We start from the raw sequence: 25,268 nt of genomic DNA on the forward strand, positions 1-25,268 counted from the left end.
TATTAAATCAGTGGTAACATTACTTTCCATTCCAAGCTACATGAAAGGCATTTCTAGTGTGCATCTATTCAAAGATGTCTATTTACTGAATGAAAATGAATAAGATATTTTTATGATTTGCATTCATATTTGAATACATCATTGGCGGGGAAAAGACAATTTAGGAGTGAAAACCAGAAGGGAAAAAGTGGAGTTTAAAGAAAGTTTTGAGATTGGTTGGAGGTTATTCCTGTTCAGAAAGGGATCTGCCATATGATCTTTATATTAGCCTGGTTGAAAGCTATCTTACTGGAAGACAACAAATTGTTAGAATAAAATCCTCCCTGTCGGAAAAAATTAATGCAACAAGTGGAGTTCCACAGGGTTCACACCTTGGCCCAATCTTATTTATCTTGTTTATAAATGATCTTACAAAAATATTTCATGATGTATCTATCTTACTTTTTGCTGATGACCTCAAAATTTATAGAACCATTCAAAATATTTACCATTGCAACATTCTTCAAGACAATATCAACAAATTATTAATTTGGTGTAATGAAAATAGACTTTACTTAAATATCTCAAAATGTCAAATAGTTAGATTTTATCGAATAAAAAATCCAGTGATTTTTGATTACAACATTGATAACAATGCTCTTGAGACATTAACACAAATCAAAGACATAGGCATCACTTTTCAATCAAATCTTTCATTTGTTAACCACTTAACCCATTGGCCTCAAACGACGCCATCCTGGCGGGTCTGGTGTCGTCGGCTTAAAAACGAAAAAGGGATACATTATTGACATCTGTGTTTAAAATTTTAAATGCCAATCGCTCTGTAGATAATTAAGCATTCATTTCGTAGTAATTGGCAGGACTCCGTTGGTACAGTTTTTTCCTGATATTTACGATTGAAATTTTGTTATATTTCAGCGTCATTGAATTTTTTTTTAAATAGCGTGTGGTTCGGGAATTGACAAGCTTGTTCGTAAAATGCGTGGTGGGCGGCTAACATCAGCCCAAATTGAAATAAAATATATTATGGTCATAAGTATGATTAATGTAAAACTTTTCTTAATCCAATTATAAAAAAAAGAAAAAAAAATGGGTTTTATGAAAAAAAATATTTTTATATCCTCGTTTAAACATATTATTATTATTTTTTTAAAAACTGCATATATTTTTTGCATACCTTAATTCAATGAACGAGTAAATTTAAAAAAATTGTTTCGTTTGTATGTTTAGTTTAAAAGTTATGTAAGATTTAGTACACCACTGCAGATTTAAAACTTCGGTACAAAACAATTCGGAGGCCAATGGGTTAACAGAAATCTCTAATGAGGGCTAAAAAATATTGAGATTTATAACTAGGCTAACCAGAAATTTTAACAATATAAAGTGTATTAAATTGTTATATTTTGCCTATGTAAGAAATCAACTTGAGTACAGTTCTCCTGTCTGGAACCCACATTATAATATACATGTACAAGCTGTTGAAAGAATACAGAACAAAGTCTTACGTTTTATAAATTTTAAAATGGGTATTCCACATAGACATATTAATATTAGTAGACCTGCCCTAAGTGATTAAACGCGTATTATCCCCACTCCCCATACCGGTTCCATTGGAGCCGGCTGTGCTCGCGTATGGCCTCAAGTGAAATTTGAAAACGTGACGTCATCATTCTTGTGCAAACTATGGTCGAGGCATCATCGGTTCATTTTACGAAATAACACAGCAAAATGTTGACTTGTACTATGAAAACTTGTAAAAATAGATGTGAAAAAGAGAATAAACCCAATTGTCGTATTACATTCCATATATAAGCATTATTTTACTTTATTTTAAGCATATTCACATCGTATAATATGAATCAGTTGTTATCGAGAGTTACAGTTGTCATCGAGAAACGTCTGGACGCGAAACACAAAGCTGGTTGGTTTGCTGGGAAGTAAATTATGAACATTTATAAAAGTGTCTTAACTAAATTGTTGCGGCGTGAATGGACTGTAATTGCGGTATTTTGTGATATTGTTTGATCGACTTACCAATATCTCCAAGCTGTCGGCACCTTTCCACTTTGCTCTGCTTTAATCACCGGTAAGGTAATTGTTAGTATTGGAGGAGGTCAAGGAAAGGGAATAGTGATATTGGATTTTGCGAAATGGTTCAATGCGTTATAGATTGCTATTTTTATGCACTATTTCACGGCGATATTTTGCAGTATGACATTTGCCGTTTACAGCGCGGCGCGGTGGTTTTAATAACTCAAGATAGGTTATGCGGAAAGCGGTTGTACTTGCGGGCGGCGCGATACTTTAACAGCTGACTCATGTAGGTAAAAGGTGCGGAACGCGGGTGGGAAACAACAGAACCAAATACTATGCAACAATAACTGGCCCGAGCATGCCCCCCGCCTTGACCAATGGTCAAAGTCACTAATGCAACAAAAGAAACACGTTATGAAAGTTTTCAATAAACAATACTGAACCCGCGGTAGAACTAAATTCTAAATTAACTAAATCTAAGATAACGTTAAAGTTATTGTGTAGGCAGGGGACAGAGTTTAACGACTGCCCTGCGATATGTTCCGGAGTTAGTCTTAACGTCCGCAACGCGGATCACCCCATCTACGCCGGGGTGGACGTTTACCACTACGCCAATAGGCCATTGTAGTGGTGCGATATTGTCACTCTTAATTATTACCACGGTGCCTTTCGTTATTGGATTCGAATTTGTATTCCATTTCTGACGCGATTGCAGCGTGTTCAGATACTCCATTCGCCATCGATTCCAGAAAGTCTGGACGAGACGATCGACAAGATGTTTTCGTTGCAGCAAATTTACTGGCGCATCTGACAAATCAGCAGCGGGTAAAGATTGTAATGGAGTGAGCGTTAAAAAATGCGCGGGTGTTAAAGGCAATGGAGCCGAAACATCGGTAACGCTGAGCACTGATAATGGGCGTGAATTTAGAATAGCTTCAATCTGATGAAGAACCGTTTGCATCTCTTCGTATGTGAGAAGAGATGTACCCACAACTTTATTTAAGTAACATTTAATGCACTTAATGTTACTCTCCCAGATCCCACCGAAGTGGGGTGCTTGTGGAGGATTCATCTTCCACTCGATACGGTTTTCCAACAAATTTTCTGAGAATTCTTTCTTGTAGTCCGGTGACTCTAAAAGTTCGAATAAAGCCTTCAAATGCGATTTAGCTCCTACGAAATTTGTCCCATTATCAGAATACATAACATTTACAGGCCCTCGACGGGATAGAAAACGTTTGAACGCGTTGAGAAAGACTTCGGTCGAGAGGTCTGAAGCGAGTTCAATGTGAACCGCGCGAGTCACCAGACAGATAAATAAGCAAATGTATGCCTTTTGGCTTCTAACACCCCGACGTCTATGCGGGATTATTTGAAGCGGCCCAGCGTAGTCGACCCCCGTGTGCAGAAAGGCCTTAGCTTCGCGGACGCGGCAAGCGGGTAAATCTCCCATTATTGGGAATTGCGGTTTGGGATTGACTTTAAAGCATGTATTGCACTGATGCACGCGTTTCCGAATCAAATTGCGCGAAGAAAGTATCCAAAACCTTTGCCTCAACAGAGACATAAGTAAGGTGGGTCCCGTATGCAAGTTCTTAGTGTGGTAATAATCTACTATTAAATCAACTATATGATCATGAGCGGGTAATAAAATAGGATGACGACTATCAAATTCGAGTTCGGCGTTTCTCAATCTGCCTCCTACTCTTAGGAGACCGTCCTGAATAAATGGATTTAATTTAGCAAGAACTTGCCGTACTTTCTTGCCGTCGTTCACTGACTTCATATCATCGGAAAAATGTACTTGCTGAACTGCCTTTATAATAGCGATTTCTGCAATGTCAATATGGCTTAACTCAAATTTACGCGGCAATTTCCTAATGAAGCGAAACACGTAAATGACAATTCGAATCAATTTCGACCACGAATGAATGCGAGAAGCCAATGTGCATAATAAAGGTGACACGATTGTCTTGAGGCGATTATCGGTTTTAGGTTTCATTTCGGGTGGATCAGCTACACGAGAGCACAAGCCAAAAGTAGTTGGCTGTTCATACTGATTGGGTTTCAATTCCGGTAACTGTTCTGAATTTGCGTGCTTAAATGGTGAAATAGGCCACTCGAAATGCGGCTGGCAAAGCCATTTTGGACCATTCCACCAAATTTCGTTTGCTATCAATTGCGATGGTAGCATACCTCTTGACAGGCAGTCGCTAGGGTTATCAGCACCTGCGACATGATAAAAATGACTACTGTTTAAATTTTCGTGTATTTTTGCTACACGATTGGCAACAAAGGTTTGCCAGCGGTGAGGTGATGAATGAATCCAACTTAAAGTTACAGTCGAATCAGAAAAGGCAAATGTTGAATGAATAGTAAACCTTGCGGAGTAATTATCAATTACCTTTTTTAACAGGTGCGATAACAATAATGCAGCGCATAATTCTAGGCGTGCTAAGGAGACGATTTTTAGCGGCGCTACCTTTGATTTTGCGCAAACTAATTGAACCTTAATTCGGTTATCAGGAGTGGTCACATGAGCGTATACCACTCCTCCATATGCCTTTTCGCTGGCATCCGCAAATCCAACAAGTATTAACGTGCATCCTTCCGTGACTCCTATATGACGTGGAATACGAATCGACGATATTGACGGCAATTCCGCGTTGAACTGCTGCCACTGTTGTGATATCCTTGCGGGTGGGATTTCGTCCCAATCGATTTTTAAATTCCACAGCTCCTTTATTAGAAGCTTGGCTTGTACAATTATAGGTGCTACCAGACCCATCACGTCAAAGAGTCTAGCGACAGATGATAAAATATTGCGTTTCGTACAAGTTCGATTGACTGGAGTAACTTCAAATGCGAAAATGTCATCCGAAGGATGCCATCGTAGCCCAAGGATTTTTAGCGATGCATCATTATCGAAAGTTACACTTTGCGACAGGCGAAGTTCCAATGGAACGTTTTCTAAAACTGTGCTGGAATTGGATGCCCACTTAGCGAGTTGAAAACCTCCTGACTGGAAGAGCTCAATCAACTCTTCAGCCGCGCGGATAGCTTCTTGCTCATTTAAAGCAGAGCTAGCGATGTCGTCTACATAAACATCTCTATTAATAATATCCCTTGCAAGAGGGAAGCGGGCGCCTTCATCTAACATTAATTGTTTGATTGCTCGAAGGGCTAAGAACGGACTACATTTAAGACCGAATGTTACGCGATTGTATTGGTAAGCCTGAAGCGGCTTTTGCGGATCGAATCTATATAAAATTCGTTGATAACGACGATCTTCTTTGCGAACATTTATACATAAATACATTTGACGAACGTCTGCGGATATTGCGATAGGAAAAAGGCGTAAATTCAGAAGAATGCAAAATAAATCATTCTGTAGGCTTGGTCCCGTGTGTAAAATATCGTTCAAAGATAAACCAGTTTTTGTCTTTGCGCTTGCGTCCAGAGCCACTCTCACCTTTGTTGTCATTTTATCTTCACGCCTAACTGCGTGATGCGGGATGTAGTATGCGTTTTCTGACGGTAAGGCTTCCACCTGGGACAGATAACCTTTTTTTTTTTTTTTTTTTTTTTTTTATTTAGTTACTATATTACATTTTTTTAAACATTTTTATAAGAATTATATATATTTATATGATTAATTGATATAGATTTTTATAGTCCTCCTCACTAGGAGATCCTGTGCTGAGGGGGACTAGGTTTTGAATAATTTTTCAGCGACTTCTATTGGGTACGGGTTTCCAGAAACTTCTACGACGATGTTTTAAATATGCTAGTAAGTTCTTTTTCCGGTAATTCCTTAAGCCAAGATTTAATGTTCTTAATGCAGTTGTTTTTTGTTTTGATTAGTTTGATACTAAGTGGGAGTTTGTTATATACCTTTACTGCTAAAAATTCAGAGCTTCTTTGTCCAAAGGTAGAGTTACACTTTGGTATAGTTAGTATCTCTGTTTGTTTGGCTCTGGTATTATGAGTATGTGAGGTGTTTTCCTGAGAATTATTTTTGAGGTGTTGTACCAAAATGTTTTTGGCATAGATTTTCTGTATGCTTGGAACGTCAAATTGTTTAAAAATTTCTGTTGTTGATGTCCTTATGGGAACCTTTAGTATTTTTTTTTTATTTTTTTTTTTATATTTACTCCACACAGGAGGCCCTGAAGAAAATAATTTCCCTCAGGGCCTATGTCATCTTTGGGGATGCTGTGTGGAGGGTCTTTTTGTGGAGAGGAAGGAGTGAACATGGGTCTTGAAGAGTCCCATGTTGTAGGAGGGAGGAAACACAGAGGCCGGCAGTTCGTTCCACAGCCGAGCTGTTGAACTTAAGAACGAATCGTAGAAGCGACCCGTTCTCATGTGACAAGTGTCAACTGTGTACAAATGTTGGGCGCGCGTTTGGCGTGTATCCCGACTACGCACCGGTGCCGAAGGGATCAATGACGCTAGTTCTTCAGAGCATCTTCCATTGTAATACCGATAGAACAAGGACAGCATACCTACCTGACGCCTGTGCTCTAAAGATTGCAGTCCGTTTGTTAAGATTGGGGAATCTATCAAACGGACCGCCCGTTTCTGCACAGAGTCAAGGGTTTTTTTCAGGTATTTTGGGGCTCCAGACCAGAGATGGCTGCCAAATTCGACAGTAGGGCGCACTTGCGATTTGTACAGGGTGAGCAGTTGTGTACTATTAAAGTATCTGCGGGCCCTGTACAGTACGCCCAGCTTATGAGAGGCCAACTTTACTCTAGCTTCGATGGAGCCCCCGTACCTGAGCTGGTCACTTATAGTTACACCAAGCATATCAATGGAAGGCCTGTTCGGAAGATTGCTTCCGTTGAAGGAGACTAGATTATCATTTGGATCCCTTTTAGACGTAATCAGACAGGATTGGGTCTTTGAAACATTAAATTCGACGAGATTATTTTTACCCCAGGAGGAAATACTCTCGAGATAACCGTCCATTCTCTGCTTCAAAGCCCTCCGAGCCGTTGGAGTTTGTGTGCCCTTTGGGGGCTTGTCAAACAAAAAGCTATCATGAACTGTACTGTCATCCGCGTAACAATGAATCGGTGCACATGTCAAAAGGTCATTGATGTGCAACAAAAACAAAGTTGGAGACAGAACCGATCCCTGTGGGACGCCAGCATTTATGGAGTGCGAGGAAGAGGTGAAACCGTCAGCAACCGCCTGAATCGACCTATCCCTTAAAAAGTCAGCAATCCACGTACACAGGGATGCGGGAAGTCCGTAAGAATGCAATTTGTTGACAAGTCCTCGGTGCCAGACCCGGTCAAAGGCCTTGGATATGTCTAGTGCGACCGTTTGGGTCTCACCGTGACGTTCCAGGCACCGCCCCCAAACATGCGTCACATACGCGAGAAGATCACCGCACGAGCGGTTCCGCCGGAATCCGTATTGACGGTCGTTGATAATTTTGTTCTTCTCGAGGTATGTGAGCAGTTTGTCGTTGATCACACGTTCCATCACTTTGGACAGAACTGATGTGATCGCTATGGGGCGGTAGTTGGCCGGGTTGAAGCGGTCACCTTTCTTGGGAATAGGGTGAATTACCGCTTTTTTCCAACCAGAGGGCACAGTGCCACACTTCAGGGACATTTTGAAGAGCTTTGTCAAAACTGGAACTATTTCCGCAGCACACCTCTGCAATACCAGGGCAGGTATTCCATCAGGTCCACTAGCTTTGTTAACATCGAGCCCCCGTATGACGTGGAGTACATCCCGATGCCGGATCCTCAGCTTTTTCATATAGAAGCCGCAGTGAGGAACCGACGGCGGAACAGCACCCCCGTCGTCGAGGGTCGAGTTTTCCGCAAACATTTTCCCTAAAAGGTTTGCCTTTTCGGTGGCGGTGTTTGCTAGTGAGCCGTCAGGTCTGGTAAGAGGTGGCAAACTGGGTTTGCAAAAATTTCGACCTATTGAGCCCGCAAGCGACCAGAATGCTCTGCTGCCATGCGGGCAGGCAGCCAGCTTTTTGCTGATCTGCAGGTCGTGTTCGAATTTTGACCTATTGATGATTCTCTTGCATTCCTTTGCCGATTTGTTGTATGCTGATCTGCTTTCGGGCGTTCGAGATGTGTTGTAGGCTCGGTAAGCCGCGTTTTTTCGTCGAACTGCTTCGGAGCATTGTCGACTGAACCACGGCTTTGAGCCCACACCAGTTTCTTTAGTAGTCGATTGTATGAAGCCATCCATCGCCGAATTGATGACTTCACCAATCTCCTGGGCACATCTTGAAGGGTCCGAAGTCCGAAAACAAACAGCTGACCACGGAAAAGCATTGAAATGGGCCCGCATACCGAACCAATCTGCTGACCTATAGTGCCACACTTTTCTCCTCAGCCTCTCATTGGTTGGTCTGAGGCTAACGGGGATTGATGTCGTCACTAGGCAGTGGTCAGATGATCCCAGAGGCGCTGTGACGTCAATCTTATAACCGTGTGGCACAGTAGTTAAGAATAGGTCTAACAGATTGGAGCGGTGAGTCTGGACATCAGGAACCCTTGTAGGCTCCTGAACCAATTGCTCTAATCCGTAGCAAATGGCAAAGGATTCCGCCTGTCGGCCAGCCGAGTCCGTTGGGCCTGAGAACTTCAACCATGGTTCGTTATGAACGTTGAAGTCCCCCAGAACAACAAACTCGGCCGAAGGGTAGCGGGGCAAGAGATCATCAATAGTATCGCTCAAATGTTTGAAGAGCTCGGAAGTGTCTGATTCGCTATGGTTCGGTGAGCGGTATAGACATGCGTAGAATCTTGCCGTACTGGCAAGATTGACGCGCACCCACATTACGTCGAATCTGGAGTTTTCCAGACTCAATAGTCGCACACAGTTGACGTCAGCTCGACTATAGAGGCAGACTCCTCCTTTCAGTCGGAATTTGCTTGCGAGGGTAAAGCCCGGGCAGCCCAGATAGGAGGAGTCTGGCGGCTCGGCTATCTGAGTTTCGGATAGGAAAAGAAGGTTGGGACAAAAGATGGTGATGGACGGAATTTAAATTTGTGTGCAGGCCGCGAATGTTGGCAAAATTTACCAACAGTTTTGGCCCGCACCGGGGACGCCTGCTACTCGCCGCTGTAAAGATGTTAAGTTTGTTTTTATGTATATTCATGATTTTAATTTTTTTTTTTTTTTTTTTTTTTTTTTTTTTTTTTGTTTTTAAGGGTATGAAGTGAAAAGAAGGTCTGGAATGGAAAGGTATGAGGGGTGGGTAGGAATATGGGGTTCAGGCTGTCCAGGAGTGATGAGCGTTTGGTTCCAGCCCACCCACTGCGGTGCTAGGCGATAGGCTGGGAGAGTCCGGCTGGAGAGGGCATCCAATGCGCCCCAAACGCTGCTGCTGGGTCCCCTCCGGTCACGAACCGGCACAACAGCAGTGGCGGGGTTTTTTCACTCGCTGATGGGGCAGCCCACCCTTAGTCGTGAGCCTGAGGGTCGGGCCCCTGTACTATCGAGCGGCCCGGACAGCGGTAACCGGTTGTAAAGGGTCTCCCTCAACCAGCATCTCCCAACCGGCCCGCCACGCAGAAGGTGGGCCGACGCACCCGCCACCAAGACCCGGGCAAACCTTAACCCATGAACCCGGGCACCCCTGCTAAGTCACCAAACGTAGCGAACCACTTGGGGTGACCTGTGGCAGAGGTGTTGGTCATCCAATAAATGGTTCCCAGGGCGGCGGTACCCATTCCCGCCTACCAAATTAAAAATGTATGGTCTTTATGATGCAATTCTGAGTTACCTTCAGCTGTTTTATATGTTTTGATACTGCTGAGCCCCATCCTATTATTCCATATTCCAATTTGGAGTGGCATAAAGCATAGTAAACTCTCTTTAAATCCCTAGCTGACAAAATGTTCCGTAATTTTTTGAAGAAGTAGATGAGTTTAGTTAACTTTTTTGAAGTTCGATCAATGTGTGAATCCCAGTGTAGTTTATCGTCAATTTCAATACCAAGATATTTTATGCTTTTGGTTTGAGTTATAATCGAGCAGGAACATTGAGGAAATTTTTTTTGACATTCATGTAGTTTGAGTATATGCTCATTCATTGGTTGTCCTCTTTTGTTTTTGGAGAAAATTAAATATTTGGTTTTATTCACATTTAATGTAAGGGAGTTTGCTTTAAGCCAGTTTTGAAGAACAGTTAGGCCATGTTCAGCCTCCTTATATGTGCTTGTCCAATCTTGTTCATGGAATAAAATTACAGTGTCATCTGCAAAGCTCATTATGTTTCCTTTGATGGGAAGATTCATAAGGTCATTTATGTAAATTAGAAATAGTATAGGTCCTAATACGCTTCCCTGGGGGACACCGTACTTAATTGGTAGAGTTTTGCTCCTTCTTTTACCAATTTGTACAAATTGTTCTCTTCCCGTTAAGTAACTTCTAAGTAGGTTTAGGGTTGTTTCGGTTATTCCATTTTTTTTTAGTTTTAAATACAGTATTTCATGGTCAATGGTATCGAATGCTTTTTGAAGATCAATGAAAACTGCTAGGCATTTTTTGCCTTCATCCAATTTTCTAATAATTGTATTTGTTACATTAGCTATAGCGTCACCAGTACCCAGGTTTTCCCTAAAACCATACTGCGTAGATGATAATATTTTATTAGAATCCAAAAATGTAAGCATTTGTTTTTTTATAACTTTTTCTAATATTTTTGATAGTGTAGTTAAAATACTAATTGGTCGATAGTTTGATACATCATTTTTGGGACCGTTTTTATATATTGGAATGATCGTAGCAATTTTAAGACCTTTATGAATATGTTCTCTTATCACTTCATCATAAAGCGGTTTTAGTTCTGGCAGATGATTAAATTTTCTTTCTAGTGCATAAAACCGATTTTGCGCAGCTTGCAATGAATCACCTAAGTCACAAGGGTTGCTTTTGAATGGCAAAGCCACTTCATAAGAACCGTCCTCGAGGCGAGTTGTGGTGCCTTTAAAAATGTCTTCAGCTTCTTTTTCTTCGAGGCTGTGAACTGGTTCCGAACCAATATCTTCGATTTCCCAGAATTTTTGCATTAAGTTCTCAATTTCGTGCGTAGCGCAGAAAGTTAATGCGGTGTTTGGTTGAGAATTTACTGGGGCGTCACCCATAAAAACATAACCTAATGTGGTTTGAATCGCGACTGGAAAACCGGGGGTGATTATCTTATTTGGTAGCAACAGTTGAGAGAACAGACTGACGCCAATTAGCAAATCTATTGGGCCTGGCATTGCCCAGGTGTCGTCTGCCAGCGGAACATTTATAAATTTATATGACGTCAAGTCCACCTTGCAAGTAGGTAAATGAGCGGTAATTTTTTCTAAAACTAGAGCGGTTATGGAGTATTTGAAGTAGGGATCAATCCTAGATTGAATTGTCAATGTGACACTTCCTCTTATTGATTGCGTTTTGCCACCTAAACCCTGGACTGCGAAGCGCGTTCCTGAACTGACTGCCAGGCCTAATTTTTTACAACATTGTGAAGTTATATAATGTTTTTGTGAGCCTGGGTCTAGAAGACAGCGGACGGTATTCTCTTCACCGTTTCGATCAACAGTGTGAACTTTGGCGGTAGCAAGAACTTCAGTGGTTGCCCCTTGTCGCGTGGTTGCTGACATAGTACATATCGGCGGTTCTGCATCGTTAGGTTGAGTTTCTCCATTGGATGTGGAGGCGTTTGCTTGACTGGGTTTATCAAAATGAAGAAAAGTATGGTGCTTGCCATGACACTTATGACAAGTGCCTTTTGATTTACATTTTGTAGATGTATGTTGCGGGCTCAAGCAATTAAAACACAAAGATTTTTCCTTTGCGAAGGAAAACCTTTCCTTTGGTGATAATTTTAAAAATTGTGTACAAGTGTACAGTTGCGTGTGGTTCTCATTTTGACAATAAAGGCATTTTGATTGCGTACTCGTGTAAGTATGATGTGTGCGGAGTTGAGCTGTGCGACCAGTTCCACCGGAACTGGTTGAATGTGTGTTGGCGGTGTTAGGTCCACGAGTTGTTGAAGTTCGTTGCAGAATTTTGACCTGATCTTGCACAAACGACATCAATTGCTTGCAGGTGGGAATCTCAATTTCTCGAACTGAGAGCTCAAATGCTTGTGCAGTTTGCGACTCTAACTTCTGCAAAGCGCATTGTAGTAATATAAAATCCGAAAGGTCTTCTATTCCCAATTGTTTTAGTGCGGCGATAGATGCTGAATATTTTTCTATAAAAACTGTCAGATTGTTTGCGTTGTGAGCTACGGTTTTTGAATGAAATATGTTATTCAGGTAATAAGTGGCAAGAGATCGCTTATCTTGATATTTATTGACTAGCGTATCCCAGATTATTTTATATGTGTCTCCAGTTGGCACTAAACCTGACGTAACATTTTTCGCGGTTCCAGTTAATTTTCCAATTAAATATTGTACGCGTTGCGAATCAGATAGTTGTGAATTTAAATGAACATTTGTTTTGAATGTTTCATAAAATAGGTGCCAATTTTCCATCCGTCCATCAAACGTAGGTAATTCTATAGCGGGTAACTTAATAAAATTATTATTATTACTCGTAGCAGCACACGCAGATGTAGATGTTTGCGGTTTTGTAGCTAAATTTGGTTTTAAATTATTTCGTGCGCGAATAATACGTGTGTATAATTCTTCAAACTGTTCCCAGCTTGAATAATCTGGTTCAGAATTCGGGTCTGACGTAAGAGTATTCTCGTTAATTTGATCAATAATTAATTCAAATTTATTTTTAATTTCTAAAATACTTTCAGATTCAGACATAAATGCTTCACCTGAGCGTGACGCTTCGAAATTAATTGGCAAATTATTTGCAAGCAAAACTAAATTTTGAACCCTTTTTAGAATAATATCTCTTTTACCTTTTAGTAAAACTAATTGTCTTTTTAGTTTGTCTTCCATTTTTAGAATTATTTGCAAACTAAAAGTTTAATTATTTATAAAATAATGCGCAAGAAACACAAGTGTACTGGGCGACAATTTGTACTGACGAATTATAGTGGAGAAGTTATTTTCCAAATAATTAAATATATTGTGCCATAAACTCAAGCGATGTTTACGTACGTACTTAGGTTGGCATTGATACATAGACGAATATATTACGCTGGAATGTCTTTGCGATTTGCACCGAATAAATTTGCTACAACAACATCGATAAATAATTTAATTACCCAAAATATCAAAGAGTACCTATACCTAGGCATGTAATTTCAAATAGCGGGTGAGTATTGCTAACTGAATTCTTACACAAAATGAATGCGATTTGCGATTGAATAGGAACAAATGGTTCTAGAATTACCAAAATGTAATTCTCAATTTAAATAATGCGGCTCGAATAGGACCAAATGTTGCGGCGTGAATGGACTGTAATTGCGGTATTTTGTGATATTGTTTGATCGACTTACCAATATCTCCAAGCTGTCGGCACCTTTCCACTTTGCTCTGCTTTAATCACCGGTAAGGTAATTGTTAGTATTGGAGGAGGTCAAGGAAAGGGAATAGTGATATTGGATTTTGCGAAATGGTTCAATGCGTTATAGATTGCTATTTTTATGCACTATTTCACGGCGATATTTTGCAGTATGACATTTGCCGTTTACAGCGCGGCGCGGTGGTTTTAATAACTCAAGATAGGTTATGCGGAAAGCGGTTGTACTTGCGGGCGGCGCGATACTTTAACAGCTGACTCATGTAGGTAAAAGGTGCGGAACGCGGGTGGGAAACAACAGAACCAAATACTATGCAACAATAACTGGCCCGAGCAAAATACTTAAACGAAATATTCGACTCTGAAAATAGAACCGAATTTTTTTGCCGAATTTGGACTTTGCAAATTTGTTCATAACGTGGCGAGTAATTTGCGCTCCCATGTAAAAATGTCTATTCATTCAAAAGCAGATTTTACTTTTAAGAAGTAAATGGTGATATTATAATGCGAGATGCCTATTTACTGTCAGATTGATTTATTGACGAATCACAGTCAGCTTCACTCCCTTCGTTCTTCAACAGTTGATTTTACCCCTCGCCATTATCTTCTCGTCTATTAATTCCTATGTCTGTGGTATTCCAGCAATTATGTTGAATTACAACACTCTGTTAAATTATATGAATATGCTCAAATTGTCAGAAAGAAGAATTTTCACTGACTTGGTATTTCTATATAAAATTCTAAATTATATAGTTGATAGTCTGGTATTGCTAGAATTGAAAAGCTTTCGGATTCCACAATGTAATACTAGAAGTCAGGATTTATTTCAGTGCAGAAATTTTGGGACTAACTACCATATGTATTCCTCTTTGCCCAGAATAATGGAGGGAAACAATTATACCAAGTCAGTGGACATCTTCAATTTATCTTTACAAATCTTTGATGGGCAGACATAACAGTATAACTGCATTTTTGACCATTTAACGATTTATATGAGAAAATGTGTCTTGTGTATGCCGGCATCAATGGTATTAACAGTATAGTTACACCAGTACTCAAAACATATTATGTTTTGAGTACTGGTGTAACTATACTGTTAATACCATTGATGCTGGCATACACAAGACACATTTTCTCATATAAATCGTTAAATGGTCAAAAATGCAGTTATACTGTTATGTCCGCCCATCAAAGAAATATAAAATGTTGTTAACCCCTCCGACATTTCGCGAACTTGAAGCTAAGATGTCTTAACCGAAATGTCAATTTCACGAAAACGTTGTCTTATTACCGCCTCACAATCAAAGCTCTATAAATGAAACATTACTGAACGGAGCCGAATAGTAAAAACTGTTTTAGAAAGGTTACAAAATAGGCTTTCAAATTGTTGTATCATAAATAAATATTAACATTTGTAAATATTTAAATTTAGAATGGAAACATGAAAAATAGGTTAAAAATGACTCACGTCATGTTTTTAGGTGAAAATGGTACTAAAATCACAGATTATGTAAACAAAAATATTTATTCTATTGTATATATGTGTAATAAACACTTTTATCACCTCATTTTTTTATCATTTCATATAAAAATATTTTATAAAAATTTAATATGTGAAGCGCGCGGCGCTACCGGCAGACATTTTGCGCGGATAAAAATTTTGTGTCAATTATGCGACTGTCAGCAGATTCCTGTTTTGTATTTCCATAGACAACTTGGTAGTGATGTGTAGCTTGATCTATAATCGACCTTTTAGTTTTTGTTTGAGGGATGTAACTAAAATAATAACGGAGTAAGAACGATTTCTATGGAGAGACACGCGTTGACGTGTAAACACGCTTATTGTACTTGACTGCTGTCGTATTTTTAACGCATATATCTGCTTACGTTGCTGAGGGGTTAATGAAGCAATTCAGTTATGTACAATAAGTAATGTATATTTCTTAATATTCTCATGGAAAAGCCCCGAAAAAGGATGTTAATAAATAAATAAATATTCAGTTTGCAGAAATAAAAAAAAATCAAGTTGGTGTAAGTAACAATTTTTGGCACCTTGACACTGTTTGGTTTTCCCGTTGTATTTGTAACCTTCACTGCATGTGTTTACTGTTAAAACATTTGCAGGCGGCCTTCTACCATCTCTACTATCGGCAACACTGAAAATAAATAATTATAAAAGTTAGGTTAGGTTTTCAAATAATCTTTTCACTGGTATTCAGGGCTCGGAATAAACTAAATCAAACTACAACTTGACACTGTATTGCAGTCAGTTCCTCCTCAAAGTTAAGTGTGTAAAGCTGTAAGATACACTCACAGCATAGCTGGAACTCCAGATTTTTCATTGTTGTTGTAATCTGGAATGTCTCCGTCAATAATGATGTCCACCAACATCTCTCCGGATTCTGATACTCCCTTATTCCTGTGATGGAAGTGAATCTGCTCCCCTGAAATCAACATTATAAAAGGATATTGATATAAATGCACATAATCCAAAATTCTTTGCACTTACAACTTATTCTTGTGGAGAGTTTACGTTTTGACAAATTTTATTTGTGATTTGCTAATATTGTCTTTATGAACATATGTAGGATCAAAAATATTGTACTTATTGTGATACAAGTTACTTATAAGTAAAGATTGTACTTGTTGTGATATAAGTTACATATAAGTTAAAATTGTATTTATTGTGATATAAGTTACTTAAAAGTTTAGATTGTACTTATTGTGCTATAAGTATTATTTTTATTTTTCACATGTGCAAATTTATGCATTTGATCGTTAGATGGCCTTGTCAAATACTATAATGAATCTTTGAAGTTTATTTTCTGGTAGGTAGAGGGCACAAGAAAACATAAACTATTCATTTTTTTTTTGAAGTGGGAATGCTGTGTTTGTTCTACCAGTATTTCAGTGAAAGGTGCTTCAAAGAATTAGCTATTTTGATCACCTTTGCAGCCGGGTGAGATGTCAAAAATTAGGTCGTTATTTTGATTCGTTCTTGTGGTCAACGGCTCTGTTGTGGAATGGTTTTTAAGCTTTTGTGTTTTCTCCCTCTTGCAATGTAGATATCTTCAAGAACAGGCTTCAGTTCTTCTCTTAAATAAACCCTCCATATAAGTATCTCATCCCCAAAGATGAGATATGACTGAAGGTTTCCCAAAAAGCTTCCTCTGTGGAATTACATACAGGGCTGGCAATGTGCTGGCGCAATTGGAACGGTCCGCTCCAGGCGCCAACGTGCCAAGGCGCTAATAATATTGCGTTGATAATACCCAACAACTCTTGAAGTTTTTACTAACGCGAGGCACCATTTGTTCAGGGCCGGCCCTGATTACATAATATTAAAAAAATCCTTGTTTATGTTGAATAATCAAATCACTTTTACGTTGTCCATTGATAATGAAAAAGGCAGCGTAGAAGTCATCAACCTATAGGAAGATGATCTCATTTATGCAAATGGCTTCTTAGGAAATTGAGTAAGGACTTGCGTTACATTGAAGAAAGAATCTCACCGGTGGCAAATTGTATTTGGGAATCATCATCCTCATCTTCATAGGAAGTCGGTAACATCCTCAGCCTATTGCTGGCCAGAGGATTGCTGAGGTAATTCTTCTCCTTGCTCTCCTCCAGGTTTGTTGGCGATATCATGAAGCTCATGAACGGCAGATAGTCATCCTGGAAATTTGTTTTTTTTACTTACTTAAGAAAAATCACGCATAAACAGTTGTAGTGTAATATAATATTATCACGGTATATATGAGCGGTTAAACATTGACTTAGGATGTGTTGTTTCACAGAATTTGAAAACAATTCATCAAATTTCAATGTTCATTTTTGGGTTCTGTGAAAGTCCCACTCAAGTTCTGTTATTATATCATTATAGGCTAGTTGCTTCACAAAACTGAAATAATAACAGAACTTGTATAAATCTTTCACAGAACTTTGTTAGAAAATTAACTTTGAATTAACTTAGAATTGTTCAAATTCTCCGAAACAACCCGTCCTTAATATTGTTGAACTGTTAAAATACTTAAATATGATTTAAGATTTTCACGGCCAAAAGTATTTTTGTTATTTGTTTTTGGGGTGTTATGCCGTGTTGCGCTAACTCCTTCTTTAGCCAACGTTTCGGACAGCATTGCAGTGTCCATCATCAGGGCAGATGTGTTATTTAAAATATGTTAAAATACTTGTCATACTTGCAAATAAATTATTTAATTTTAAATTTATGTTAATGGCACATGTCGTGCCGTTTGTATTTAAATAAATAAATGAATTGCGCAAGAAACGGTGTGATGATTAGTTAGTTATGACACTTATGACCTTTACCTTTTTAGAAAGTACATCATTCAATGCCGTCTGAATGTATTTTCGGCCATTTTTCTCCAATATGTCTGCCTCAACAAATTTAGACGGCAGGTTGAAACCGTTCAGTTTCCCGGATATATTCAGCAAAGCCTTATTGTTCCTTTTGTTGTTTGTGTTTCTCCCGTAGATGTCGTTGATTCCCTCTATGTATTTATTGCAAGAGTTGTGGATGTCGAGGCATTTTTCAATCTAGAAAAATACAATGAAATAATATGTAAAGTTTATAAAATGCACAAGAAAAAAGATTATAAATTATAAGCATGATTGGGACATGAACTCGGATTCTTTCGCTATCGGGGTGTCTGTTTTAACATCTGAGCAATCACATCAGCCCTCAAATTTGCCGTGTTGCTCCACCAAATGGTTTGCCGTGTTTCTTTCTGTTACCTTTACGGACGGTATTATGCTTCGCTGTCTTTAAGACTAGTTTCTGATTGCTAGATGAAGTGGTAACCAAAGAGCAAACATAACATAAAACAAGAGCTACACTTTAAAAATAAAGTGATAAAATCCAACTATGATCCTAAAAGTGTATGGTCAATACTTAAGGAAAGGTCGATATCAAAAATATTATCATAAGAAATCCACTTTCGCAACAATCCTACACTAGTTCTTAATTACATTAACAAACACTACATAAATATTGGAGCCATACGGGCAGAAAACATCACAAGAACTGTGACTGAGAATCTACATTCATCTATCCAACAAGATACTCATAATTCCAATAAAGATAGGCAATTTAAACTCCAAACCATCTCACGTGATAAGACTAATAAAATAATACAATCATTAAAAAATAGCTCATCTGCAGGTACTGACGACATAGACTCTGTGACCATTAAAACTCTAAGTGACCAACTCCTCAATCCACTTACGTACTTGATAAACCGTAGCCTAAAAGAAGGTATTTTTCCAAGCTGCTTAAAAAATGGACTGGTAATTCCTATTTATAAGTCAGGACCTAAAAATGATATCAACAACTACAGACCTATTACATACTGTACTAAATACTTTATCAAAAATCTTGGAAAAAGCTATTAAAGAACAGCTCTACAATTACCTAGAAACCAATCTTCTACTCTCGAAGAACCAGCATGGCTTTAGAAATAACAGAAATACACAACACGCTATAACCACAGTAACAATAATATTAATATTTTGTATTTTTTGTAAATATTTTTTGCCCACGGGTACTGAACCCTTAGTTTGTTATTATAATTTTATGTTTAAGTAAAAACCTATCATTAAATATTATTTGTGTTATTTATAAGTTGATTACTTAAGAATGTAAAAAATCTGTTAGTTTCCCAAATAAATAAAATAAAATAACAGACTTTATCAATTCTAACCTTAACTCAAACAACAAAGTAATCTCAATATACCTAGACTTATGTAAAGCTTTCGATACATTATCTCACAATATACTATTTAAGAAACTTATTAAACTCGTTATCACAGGAAATTAACTTAACTTACTTAAAAGTTTTATGTCAGAGAGAACTCAACAAGTTATTATCAACAATATGAAAAGCGAAACCCTTTCAGTCAGATACGGAGTGCCCCAGGGAAGTTTTCTAGGTCCCCTAATGTTTCTTATCTTGATCAAGGCATTCCTTAGAGCTGAGAAAAGTCTTGCTTCCATTAAACAATGGCTCAATGAAAATAAACTAACTCTAAATACAAAAAAAAATAAAATTCTTAGCACACAGCATAACACAAAGAGGTTAACCTCCTCCAATCTTCGTTCTGAAATTACATGACTGCTCTCAATCCTCCTTAACATGCCATTGCGAAATCATAGAAAATGTCAGACAAATAAAGTATCTAGGAGTCATAATTGACGAAAACTTACTCTGGGATGAGCACATTAACTTCATTACAATGAAACTAAAAAAAATTATGTACCTTTTAAATAATATCAAAAATATCTTCCCACGCACAATACTAAGATCTATTTATTTTGATCTTTCCCAATCTTTAATCACATATATGGTCTACTGTCTTGGGGTAGTGCAAATAATAGTTCTCTAGATCTACTAGAAAAAGCACAAAAGGCATTTATTAAACTAATTCTTCAAGTACCATATAGACTTTGTCAGGCATACATATAAGAAGATATCTACATGATTTGTAATAATGTAGTAAAAAATTACATAAATTTGTTAATTTTAACCGAGAGTCTCCCGAAATGTCTAAATCCATTTAGTGAGACTCTAGACCGGCAGGTGTTCACTCGAGTAATTGGCTAGAAGTAACGGTCGGTACCTATATGATATTTTGGTCGAAATATAGCTTACAAATCGAGCCGGTAGAGTCGCTCGGTATTTTGACTAATTATTTTTATTTTGAATCACTAAAATTAATAATCATAGCCGATAACGCGACTAATTATCCTCGCAGACGTGCGTGACAAGTTTTTTTAGTGAAAAACACAGCCGTAAGTGAGTTTTTCAAAATTTAGAAATGTTTTTCAAATTCAGACTCCACACGGGTATGAGACTGTTAAAACACGATAGATCTTTTCCAAAACGGAAAAATATACGGAAATATTTTGAAAAACGACAGATATGACTTCACACTGCCGATATATCTTCGATTCGACCCTATATAAAGCGTTAACGAGACGTTATGTGATATTATTCATTTGCGGTGTTTGAAAACGAAATTGCGCGGGACAAGTCAATTGAGGAGTACACGTTGTATACGCGGTTCTCGTCGCGCGAGATACCTCTCCTCGCGGTCTAGAGGCAGAGCGTTCGACACTCGTTATGCAGGACCCGGGTTCGAATCCCATATTTTTATAACATTTAATTTTTTTTTATCACATGCTACTTATAAATATGTCAATATTATGAATCTAGTTAAATGTTCATTTGTTAACAACACGCCTATAAATAAATGTATGCTTTTTAAAACTATAATGTACAGCATTCTGAATAATAATAATATGAAATGAAAAGAGAGAGAGAAGAATACTAAAAGTTTCACTTCCGTCGTGCGTAGGCTTGCCACACACTGTATTATATTTGGCATCATAAAAGTGCAATATTTTATAGAACCAAAAGCCATAGCTACTGTGTGGCGGGCCGGATTTGGAAAGGCTGGTTGAGGGATATCTTTTTACCTCTCCAGCAGGACTCTCTCCTGGACACACTGACTCTCAGATTCTTACCCACCCCTCATAACTTTTTCCTTACCAAATCTTCCTCTCCTTAAAAAAAAACCCTCCACACAGCATATCCAAAGATGACATGATGAGCGAAATTATTTTCCTCAGGGCCACCTGTGTGAAGCTAATGTAAAAAAAAAAAAAACACATCAGCGGTGTAAGTGCAATACCACGGAAGAAGCATTCGTCAAAATGTTTATCAAATAGATAAATAAATGTCTTGGTCCGTATTGTACTTGGACAATGTACGCCTATAAAATTAATCAAAATAGTATTAAATTTAAAAGGAGTCACCTGAAGATTTCCCCCGCTGCACCCGGCTCCACTTACTCCCGCTACTCGACAGTCTCGCCACCTCTTGCGCTGGCCAGTTCCGCAGGTGGCGGAGCAGGGGCTCCACTCACTCCATTCCCCCCATACCGGCCTCACTGAAAATAATTAGGCAGATTCATTATTTAGGATTGTCCATTATCCATTTTAGAACACTGATAAATTCTCATTTCTCCGATACTTAACTCTGGGTGTACTGACCTAAAATTTTCACCGTGCGCCATCTGATTCCATTTTCGAAATAACTTACTTGTTTTTTTTTCAAAATTATTACCAGATAACGTGTTTATTATAAAAATAAAAACTTCTCTGCATGAGGGAAGCGTTGAATGTATTAAGGGGAACGGTGGTTTTACAGGTTGGTTTGACATCACTAAAGGTGTTAAGCAAGGCTGCGTAATATCACTGTCGTTATTCAATCTATACATGAATAACGGTGAAAAATTGGTGGAATTGGGTGCAAAATTGAGTAATCTGAAAGTATGTAGCCTGTTGTATTTTATTTTATTTTATTTTTATTTTATTGATACATGATTTAGAGAGTACATGTGGTTTGTTATGATATTTCACCCTCCATGCTAGGGATGACTCTGTGTTATTGCGGGTGAATTTTACAGTTCGCGGACATAGAATCTATACATTACTATAATATAAAAAAGAAAAATTATGTATAGCTAGTTTGGGTTGCAAGAAGAGGATGGAGAAGTTAGAGAATTATAAGAAGATGAAAAATTTGAGAAATTATTAGTAAATAGATCACACTAATTAATTATGTACATACTATACAGCTAAGTTAGGGAATAAGGATATATTATTTTTTGTCTGAAAGGTGATTAAATTGATAGAGTGTAGAATGAATGGGTATTGTAGTTGTAATGTTTTCCGTGTGTAAGGATCCATTTCGTAATTTGTTTTTTAAAGGAATGGGGTTGACTCACGGTTTTTAGATTTTCAGGGATAAGGTTAAAGATTTTAGGAGCTAGGAAGAAAAATTGTCTTTGAGCTGACGTGGTATGTAGTGAAGGTACTTTGTGACCGTTGGTTATTGTTCTGGTGGTGTAGTTGTGTTGTAAGGGAGTTTTGTTTTTATATTTGAACAGGAAATTTATTAGCGAAAATTTTAGGTGGAGTTGTCGTATGTTTAAGACCTTATACTCTATGAGGAGTCGAATGGAGGGGTATCTTGTTGGTCGCTTGTTAATGACACGTATTACCATTTGTTGGGCTTTTAGTGGAGGTTCGATGGTAGATTGTGCACAGCCACCCCAGATTATAATGCCGTAAGCTAGTAGGGATTGGCAGAGAGCGTAGTATACAGTTTTAAGAATTGAGGTGGTAAGGATATTTCTTAGATTTCGAAAAGCATAAGAGAGCTTGCGGATGCGTGGGGTTAGACTGGCCAAGTGCTGATCCCAGCGAAGATGTTGTGTATGCGTAAGTCTAAAATTATTGTGTTTGAAAGAGAGATTATGAAAACAGTGTGCAATATAGCTGTAAATGATGAATAGGTACTAGGAGCAGGTGGATGAGTTTATGTATTTGAGAAGTATGTTGTAGAGATGGGAAGGCTGATAGAGATATTGAAAGAAGTGTAAATGAATGTAACTCCGTTAGCGTTTGGCGCTAACAAAAAAAAACTATCAAAGAAGTAAAGCAAGCAGTCCACAATGGAGTTCTGGTACCTACCCTGATGTATGGCAATGAGGCATAGTACTGGCAAAAGAAGGATGAAAGTAGACTGCATCCTGTAGAAATGAAATCCCTGAGGCGTGAGTGTGGTAAAACCATGTATGATTGTGTGTGAAATGTGGAAAGAATGCGAGGCTGATCTAAGCATAGTGAGTAAAATTAAGAAAAGGTTGCTTAAATGGTTTGGGTGTGTAGAGGGAATGAACGATGAAAGAAATGTAAGGAGACTATATGACAAATGGAATGGTAGAAGTCATGGACGCCCGAGGAAGACATGGCACGATCAAGTGAATCAGATACTTGAGTCGGGCCATGTCAAGTATCAGAATAATAGAAGAGTATGTGTGAGATGATGCATGAATGTGAATGAGGCAAGTAATGTGTGCCAAGACCGAGTTGTTTGGTGGTCCGTCCTCTCTGCCTACCCATTTGAGAAACGGCGTGATGGTTAGTTAGTTAGTTTTAAAAATAGTATGTAATCTACCAAATGTAATTTCCTCAGAATAACTAGTTATATACAGAAAAATGATTTTTCAAAAGTATCCTTAAGGATACACTGGCGTTCAAAAGGTTACCATATTAAATTTATCTATAAAAGTAAATTTTTTTTTTAAATTTTGTATTTTGTTTATGTTAATCCTCTGTTATGTGCATTAACAATAAAATATACATTGAAAATAAATGAAATAATTGATATACCTGGACAGCTGGGCAATAAGCACGTTCTAGTTTCTTTATTAAGTCCCAGGCAAGAATCTGATGGTCCATCACACTTCCTGGAACGCGTCTGCAATCCCCTGCCGCAAGTGACACTGCACTCGCCCCATGCAGACCACGACAACCTGGAGTAATGACATTAGATGAGTTCATTTTCGAAAAGACTCGTTTATAATCAATGGATACAATAATATACTTAGAAAAATGAGCAGGGTAACATTTTAGAAGTTTTAAAAGAAGTGACAGTTGTTCGACAGTACAGAATTTAATAGGTAATAAACAATCGGATAAAGTCCTCTCACAGCCGCATGTGGGGCCTTAAAGAGTCGGCGATGTGTGAATGTGGTGCGGTGCAGACTACCGAAAATGTGGTCAAAGAATGCCCGCTGCATTCATTCCCCTGCAGGATTGATGAGGTCCACAGGGCGACTCCTGAGACCCTAGACTGGCTCACTTATCTTATGTTCTCCTCTGACCCCCCCACCATACGAAAGAAGTAGAAAACTTTATTATTTAATGTATAATTAATTATTATTACTCGAAACATTCATGTATGTAAGTTTTGGGAATCACGCCAGTTTTATACAATAAAATAAAATAAAAAGCTACCAGCGAGAGCAGTTGAGCCCCTGACAGGGTTCCTGCTGAGCGTCGGCCCCATGGCAGGGGGCGCCACCGTGCTGCGCCCTCGGGTTGGAGCAGCTGCGGTACCTGCGCCTGGTGCCCGCCCCGCACACCACAGAGCAAGACGTCCACGAGCCCCATGAGCTCCAGCCCCCGTCCACCTAAAGTAGTCAAAAACATTATTTAGAACTTGTATTTATATCAGTTGTAGTGATTTTTACATCAGTTGTAGTGAGTTTCACATCAATTACAGTGATTTTTAAATCAGTTATAGTGATTTTCACATCAGTTGTTGTGATTTTTATGTCAATTGTAGATATTATATTATAGTGATTTTTACATTAGTTATAGTGAGTTTTACGTCAGTTATTGTGATTTTTACATTAGGTATAGCGATTTTTACATCACTTATTGTGGTTATTAGGCTATGGCAATTTTATAAATAAGATATAGTGATTTTCACATATGTATTATAGTGATTTTTATACCAGTTACGTAGATTTTTACTTGTATTCCGCTAACTAGATCACTCGGGAACTGTTACCAATAAAACTTAAATTATGTACCTAACCTCATGTATAACCTTTATTGAGAGAAGCATTCTCAAATTCTCTTTCGCGTTGTCCTTTCTCGCTCTTTTTTAGTATCTTGTGTCTGACAAGTGATCACAAGAACCTATCTCAGTTCGCGATCGTATCAAGACTAGCATGCTCTAAAGCAGGGGTGTCAAACTGGATATTCTTAAGGGCCGTTTATAACATTTGGCGTGTGTAAGCGGGCCGGACTCAATATTTAAAAAAATAAAACCCATACTTAATTGTTAAAATCTTTATTTAGTTAGATACCTATTTATTATAAATTCAGTAAGTTAA

The 25,268-nt window shown here is 38.3% G+C and overlaps 1 protein-coding gene across 1 annotated transcript in view; it reads right to left on the reverse strand.

The window, feature by feature from the left end:
* Positions 1-25,268, reverse strand: part of LOC149413574 (hemicentin-1-like) — a 111,130-nt gene that overhangs the window by 9,300 nt on the left and 76,562 nt on the right. The window contains exons 36-42 of the mRNA XM_089644426.1: positions 24,382-24,557; positions 23,755-23,897; positions 21,331-21,464; positions 17,826-18,053; positions 17,009-17,171; positions 15,811-15,940; positions 15,549-15,652 (exon numbers count right to left, since the gene is read on the reverse strand). Of these exons, the coding sequence (XP_089500552.1) occupies positions 15,549-15,652; positions 15,811-15,940; positions 17,009-17,171; positions 17,826-18,053; positions 21,331-21,464; positions 23,755-23,897; positions 24,382-24,557 (1,078 nt within the window). The remainder of the gene's footprint in view (positions 1-15,548; positions 15,653-15,810; positions 15,941-17,008; positions 17,172-17,825; positions 18,054-21,330; positions 21,465-23,754; positions 23,898-24,381; positions 24,558-25,268) is intronic.

This window comes from Hesperophylax consimilis, chromosome 21, assembly GCF_061612785.1.
Source record: "Hesperophylax consimilis isolate HC1 chromosome 21, BYU_Hcon_1.0, whole genome shotgun sequence".
NCBI classification, from domain to species: Eukaryota; Metazoa; Arthropoda; class Insecta; order Trichoptera; family Limnephilidae; genus Hesperophylax; species Hesperophylax consimilis.